This window comes from Quercus suber, unplaced genomic scaffold, assembly GCF_002906115.3.
Source record: "Quercus suber isolate HL8 unplaced genomic scaffold, Cork oak 2.0 scaffold_204, whole genome shotgun sequence".
Lineage (NCBI taxonomy): Eukaryota > Viridiplantae > Streptophyta > Magnoliopsida > Fagales > Fagaceae > Quercus > Quercus suber.
Genome location: NW_027069662.1, coordinates 35,821 through 43,348, shown reverse-complemented (window position 1 = coordinate 43,348; position 7,528 = coordinate 35,821). Strand labels below are relative to the sequence as shown.

Genomic DNA, 7,528 nt, shown 5'->3' with positions numbered 1-7,528 from the left:
AACTCTTGTCACTGTTTTGTAATCGCCGCCGGCTGCTAAACCAAACTGCCAAAAATGAAATTGCCGTACACCAAAACAGTGAAGTTAGAACTTGACTTGACTGGCGGGAAAAACAAAATAGAAAAGAAAATTTTCAAAGAACACCCACATAAAAAAAATATATATATATATATATATATATATAAAGTGGGAAAGAGTCCCTTGGTCAAAACCCCACTCCCATGAGTGAACACCCACATAAAAAAAATATATATATATATATATATATATATAAAGTGGGAAAGAGTCCCTTGGTCAAAACCCCACTCCCATGAGTAATGCAATCATTATTGGACAATAAGTAATGAGTGGACAATCATTTTCTTTTCTCAAAACAACTATATAATCCCAACTTATGATTGTTCATTTAGATGATTTTTCTTTTTGTTAAGGGTCCATTTGAATACTGCTTATTTTATTAAAAATTAAAAACTAAAAATACTATAATAAAATAATTTTTAAATGTGTAAATAGTACTGTGAGTCTCATTTTTAATAAAAATTTTGTTAAAAAGAAAAGTTTGTAAGTCCAATAAAAATATTAGACTTTAAAAAGATTACACTTTAAAATTTTGAACATAAATAAACAAATTTAATAACTGTTGAAAAACGTTGGGAAACGTGCTCTATGAACTATTTTTGGCCTTTTAAGGAAAAATAACTACAAAGCAAAACCATGTATGGTGAAAAATCAAAAGAAGGTTCTTGTAAAACAAAATCAGGTGGTTGCATACTCAAATTTTCCAAAGTATGAATCACCACTGTATACTCTTGATATGATGATCATTTTATAAGTACAAAATTCTTGTGAGGTGGAGGCAAAGGTATATCTAGAAGAGAACTTCACATACATACATACATATATATATATATACACTTAGGTTAGACTAAAAAAAAAAAAAAAGGGTTAAGAATCACATGCCAGTAACCTCACTCAGTAATACTTCACGTGAAATTATTCAAGTGCTGAAAGTACTACATAAAATCACAAGTCAGTGAGTAGACTTATATAGTATCAGAACATAAAAAAGCACTATGAACATGAACACAGTAACATTTAATCAAAATGAGTACTGATTTTTATGACAAAAAAGAACCCTTATTCCCTAATTTCTAATCAACATCTAAGTCACAATCTATGGCTAATTTTAGAACCAAACATGAACAGCTTACAAAGAAAAAAAGAAACTGACTTCTGCACACTGAAACAATTGGGTCAGACAATTTTTCGGAATCAGGACCTGGTGGGTCAACTTGGCAGAGTTATTTTCTTCATTTCAAGGTCAGGGTTTCTTTAAGAAATCCCAGTTGAGCAGGACCAGTGTTGGACTGAGAAGCTGGATCATTCTTCAGGACAGATCCACGAACTAGACAACGATAGAGGTCCATCATGATTGCATTGAGAGGTTTGGCAGTGGAAGGATCGAATTAGCTAGCTCTTCATTCAACTTCACTGGAAGTGGTGGCATCTGCTTCATTACTTCTGGAGTGTCATTCAAGCTGAAGTAGACAAAGCATCATAAGAGAATTTACATGTGCATGAATAATTTGTCATTCTTATATTCAGTACACAAATTGAGGACCAAAACTCTCTCAACAGAAAATTCAAACAAACCAATCTCAGATTTTGTAGAAGAAAATTATTAACCACATTAACATTCTCTCCACTAGGAAATGAGTCAGAAATGGTAACGGCTAAAAGATTTAAATCCTACTAAACACATATGCATGCTTGGCAACCTCTAGAGATCATAAATCTTGTCATTTTGATAAGTAGTCTATAACCATAACAATAAATTCAACCAACCTAGATGGAAGCACAAAGGAGCATTAGAAAGCATAAAAATTTGTTTGAGACGACAAAAAAAAGGGTATTGTTTCATTCAGGTTTTAAAGTAAGGCTCCTTTGCCAAGTACCACCGCAGGCTCTCCACCAAAGGGATGGGATCAGGTCCGACCACTGGCTAAGAGAGAGAAGACAGCATTCTTATAGCTGAGAAGATCCTTGAGCCTGATGTTCTAATCTTTAAACTAAAAAACATTCAGAATGCAGGTAAAAGTAGAATACAAAATCTTATAATGATGTCCAATCTTATACAAATGTCTGTATATATAATCAAGGTGATTTTGGCACATGCAAATTAGAGAGGGCCAATAACATGCAAGTCCACTAAGACAAAGGCCCAAGATTGGTAGATTTATTGAAGCCAATGTATGCATATGAGCCAAATGCCCAAAACTAAATGTGCCCTGATATTAATAAAATTGCCACTGAAACAATGATGGTAGTCACGGTACACGGGATTAGCAATGAAGGCCAGTAGAATTAAATTTCTACTGATGGCCATAAAAACATGCACTGCAAAAACATTTAAGAAACATATATTTACATGTACATGATGAAAACTACATATATGCACATCCATCTCAATCCATGCAAGCAACAGTATAATAAAAAACTAAACAAACATCAATCAAATTCAACATACTCATTCATGATTTTGTGGATGTTATCACGAGTTTGACAGAGAAGATTGATGTTCTCCGGTATCTGAAATCAAAAAGAAAATATGCCCAATTTAGTTAGATAATCAGCAAGAGTGCACCATAATGGAAAAACGCACTCCTTTCAAAATGTTAAGTCATATCAGCTTGAATTGTATAATGTTGATTCAAGCATAGAAATTTAAAATATTCTTTAATAACATCACAGAAAAAAGTATATCAAGATCCTCCAGAGAGGACTGCTAATTTTCATCATCAATGAATAATGATATGTCTGGATTTTTAGTTTTACTTTCGTCTATGATTTTCATACTAAAATAAAAGCTAATGTAAAATCAATAAACATTTGGTGTAAGTTCTTCCTCACCTGTAAAGCTTGTAGGTTTACAGAAATTTGATTTAAGGCCTGTGCATTTTGCTCAAGAAGCTCTCCTGTAGGACCACCAATAGCTGCGAACAGCATAATCGAAATTTCAACATAATAGACAAAGGCATAGAATAAACAGTTTCCAAAAATGAGGATATACAAATTTAAACAATAAGGCTTTCTTCCTTGCAAACAAAACAAACTCTGCTTCCAAATATGCTTGACATGGAGGAGGCCATACAAGTTAAAGAATGAAATTTTGTTTATTGCAAAGAAAACAGTCTCTGCTTCAAAACACATATTATAACCTATTATTTGCGGGACAGTTAACCCATTGAATATCAGGTGTGTCAAATACTCGAGAACTCAACACTTGAGCCAATGTTTGACACTTTTTTCAACCCAATAATTTTCTTCATTTTCTTCACTTAACTCATCTTTTCTACCCAATGTAGAAATTAATATTACAAATACTAGACAAGAAAGTAATATTGTTACCCAAATTTTTTGTCCAAAGAAATTAAAATTAACCAAAAAAAATATACAAATAAAAAATTTCCAACATGTGGGATTAGATGGAAAATTTCATTTGGGTGAACTCAACATTGGCTTTGCAAATCTTCAAATTGCCTTCTTATTTGTCATTTCATCAGGCACTCCTGTATATTTGCCAGGTAACAAGGCGGCATCTTGCTGCCTTCTAATGGATTTTCTTATTCATCATAGAGTTATATATGAGTACTTAATCCAACGTGTTCAAAAATTATTGGCTTGATAAAGGTTCACTGCACACACCAACTGAACTGCAATAATATTTATTAACTAAAAAGATTGGAATTTGCATTTATATTAAAACCACAGCTTCAAAACTACAAATCAGAAAACTAGTGTCATCAACAAAGGGAAAATCTTAATTCCTTAATAAAGAAGGAAACCAAGGTGATATCAATTCTTTTATATCAGCTCTTTGGTAGTAATTTTCCATAATCTAACAAAGGAAAAAAATTCATCCACCAACATAACTGAGAAGCATGATGCATGTATAGAAAAGCCTAGACATAATAGACCCCTAGTTTACTTAGAAACACATGCAAAAGACATGTATTGCAAGTTCAAATGACAATTGAGTGTAGGATACGACTGCCAGCAACTTAATAGCAACAGTAAAATGTATGATTCAAATATCTTCAGCCAACTTAATGATGAAACTGATAATGTAAACTTGAAGCTTGTAATTATTTTAAATTTGAGGTTAGATCAGACAAGATGATGACAGAATAGAGAAGCCTTCAGTTATAATGATATAAAAGCAGGTGTAGACAAACTATGGAAATGAGTTTATATAGATGCAAGAAAAGCATCCATGAATAGTGCAAGCATGTGATGCTGTGAATTGGAACTACTGAGAACTACACAGAAATTGGGAAACAAATTATATGACCTGACCTTTGAATGAGATGCCATCATCATTGTCCACTGGAATCATTGGTGGAGCATATGGTGGAACATTTGGCCGTGCTGCAAAGTGAGATGGTTTAGCTGAAGGATCATTGACTCTTTCCTGAGAAACAAATACAAGAATAATTTAGCAGAGCATCTGGTGACTGAAGAAACAGGTACTGTACAGATAAGAAGAACCAAAATATTGCAGCAAGATATACACATGTAGACATCCCTATCTTCACAAGATAATGGGAGAAGAAGAAAAAATGATGCTGCAAATAAAACTGGTAATCCAAACACTCAACCCTCATTTCTTTCAGGTAATGAGAAAAGAATTACAATCCTTGGGCTAGTTGAAAAATGAAAAAGAAAAAGAAAAAACACACGTCACACATACAATTTCCAATTCAAGACTATGTTCAAAAGAAATCATTAAAGTCTTCCACTAAACAATCAAGAAACACGCAATAATAATTGCATAAATGTCACAAAAGATGAACTGCCATCTGATAATTCTTCAATATGCAGAAAGGCCTTTTCCAAAAAAGCAAAATTGGTACCTGAGCATTCATGGCATAATATTTCATTTACTCCAAAGATGCAAATTCCACTAACAATTAAGCATAATTTTACAGTTACTACTCTACACATGTAAAGCAATTCCAACACAATATTCAGAGATGTGGTGAAATTCATATTTAGGGTATTAAACATAATATTTGCGGTTCCATGTAGGCAAAATCAGCTGCAAGAGTCATACATAACATTAAATATCCAACGTGCTATGAAATGCTTGGAACATTCTAGAACAATTGCCGCATGTTCTCAAGCTTACAAAGTTAGGAGAGAGAGAGAGAGAGACAGAGAGAGATGGAAAAAAAATTTAGTACTAAAAAATTCTCTAGGCATGATGCATAGATACATTGATTAAGCAAGGGAACTAATAAGAATAAATCAAACATACATTTGCACAACAGTCAACATGTACAAAAAAATTAGAATCTTCAACACTTACCAAAATATCGCATAATAGATAGCACAAAATCATCGTAATCATACCTTTTTATCTTTGTTTTTCCTTGTTAAATTATGGTCTTCTTTCCTTCTCTTGCTATTTTCCTTTTTCTAGAAAAAAAAAAAAAAAAAGAAAAAGAAAAAGAGAGAGAGAGAGAGAGAGAACAAGTACAGAGGTAAATCAACTCATAAACTTGATACTCTGATGCTGAATGAGATGGCTCACATACAATGAGATATCATGTGTGTACTCAATTGGAAGATGTTGAATGAACTAAAAGATATCTACTAACAAAAAATAGAAGATTCTTTGAACCTAGCACATTTCCTAGTGCAAGCTTCTTAAAGATTTAGGTCTATTCTCCCTCTCTCTATAAAAACAATTACAGAAGGGTGTCACCAACCCATTTCTAGTTGAGAATAATCCCCCATGGACAGATAAGCCATTACCTCAGCCCACTTGACTATTCTTGCATGTTATCAATTCATTTTTTGACTAATGCATCTGCATTTTTCTTTTTTCAGAAATACTAATTTGATGCTTATTCAGAAAATATGCAAGCAAGAAGTGTAAAAGAGCTTACAGTCATCCATCTGCAACGCAAAGCCACATCTCGAACTGTCTTATTTTGCAGCAGCATAGCTATCTTTGCATACCGAATGATGTTTGATTCTGAGGGAAATCTGCAAGGTATGTACCAAGGCCGTATTATTTGGATGAAAAAACCACGAAAGAACTAGAATTAACATGGAAAATATATTAGAAACCAAAGATTTGGTGTCAAGAGCAACAATAACAACAACAAAAAAAGTCAAAATATTGCAACTTCAATCACATTATATGGGTTTAAAAGTATAATATAAATTAGATTTTGAAATCCTTAAACCCAAACTACACACATAGTTAATAAAATTACAGAAAAGATAAATTTTCATAACTCAAAATCCATCATATTTTTCAAAAACCAATTGAATTCAACATACAAAAACCTCAAATTAGCAACCAAAAAAAAAAAAAAATCCAACTCTCCATTCACAACCCAAAATCCAAACATAAATCTCAAAACCCAATTGCACTAAACCTACAAGAGGGCCTCAAAAGAATCCAACAAAGAACACAAAAAATAAAAATAAAAATTACTAATCATAACCCAAAATCCAATCCTAATTCTCAAAAACCCATTTCAGAACTCAATTTACCACTCACAACCCAAAATTTAATCCTTAATTCTCAAAACCCATCTCACCTAATAACTTCAAGAACTCAAAAGACCACTCACAACCCAAAATCCAATCACACTTCTCAAAACCCAATTGCAATAAACCTTCAAAACAACCTCAAAAGAATCCAACAAAGCAAACCAAAGAAGAAGAAGAAAAAAAGTAATCTTTACTCACTTAGCTAGCCCATCATCAAGAATGGCCTGCTCCTCTGAGGTCCAATCCAATGAAATACCCGGGTTGTGCTTCATAGCCGAGGCTGAACTCTCCGGCGCCGCCGCCCCTGTAGAGTTCCCGTTGCTCTGGTTCCCTCCTCCTCCGGCTCCGGCAGCTGCTGCCACGTGTCCGTTGAACGAAGAAGACGACGCTTCTTGATGATTCCCAGTCGGGTTTGCCATCCAATTTCCCAATCAGAATTTTCCAAAAACAAAAACACCCTTCAAATTTTGCAATTACAAGCAAAACCCAATTCCCAGAAAGCTCAGAATTGACCGTTGGTTCCCACCAATTAGACTCTTCCCGCCACAAAATAGCAAGAACCCAGATAGAGAAATTAATTGAAAAATCAAAGATTTGGGTAAGATATATATATTGACAGGGAGAGAGAGAGAGAGAGAAACCAAAGAGATTATACAATTTATATGAATATATATAAATATTTACACAGACATACACAGTTGAACTACTATGTATATATTATTCTTATGAGACTGAAGGGAGCTCTACTATGAGAAGCTGAAATTATTGAAAATTGTTGAGAGAGAGAGAGAGAGAGAGAGAGAAAGGAAAGGTCTGTACGGAAACCAGATGGATATAGATAGAGAGAGAGAGAGAGAGAGAGAGGGTTTTGAGAGTCTTTTGGCGTTTGAAGGTACAGTTGAGTTGTATTGGACTTCAATAATATTAAAGATTCCTTTTCTTTCTTTCTTTTTTCTTCTTT

The 7,528-nt window shown here is 33.6% G+C and overlaps 1 protein-coding gene across 1 annotated transcript; it reads right to left on the bottom strand.

Annotated features, from left to right (window-relative positions):
• Positions 1-957: 957 nt before the first annotated feature.
• LOC111996855 (uncharacterized) lies at positions 958-7,457 on the bottom strand. Its single transcript, XM_024028892.2, has 7 exons — positions 6,766-7,457; positions 5,952-6,051; positions 5,413-5,478; positions 4,357-4,471; positions 2,911-2,993; positions 2,528-2,589; positions 958-1,538 (listed from the first exon to the last, which is right to left on the bottom strand). The coding sequence occupies exons 1-7, from the start codon at positions 6,984-6,986 to the stop codon at positions 1,427-1,429; spliced, it is 759 nt and encodes a 252-aa protein (XP_023884660.1). The 5' UTR covers positions 6,987-7,457; the 3' UTR covers positions 958-1,426.
• Positions 7,458-7,528: the final 71 nt, after the last annotated feature.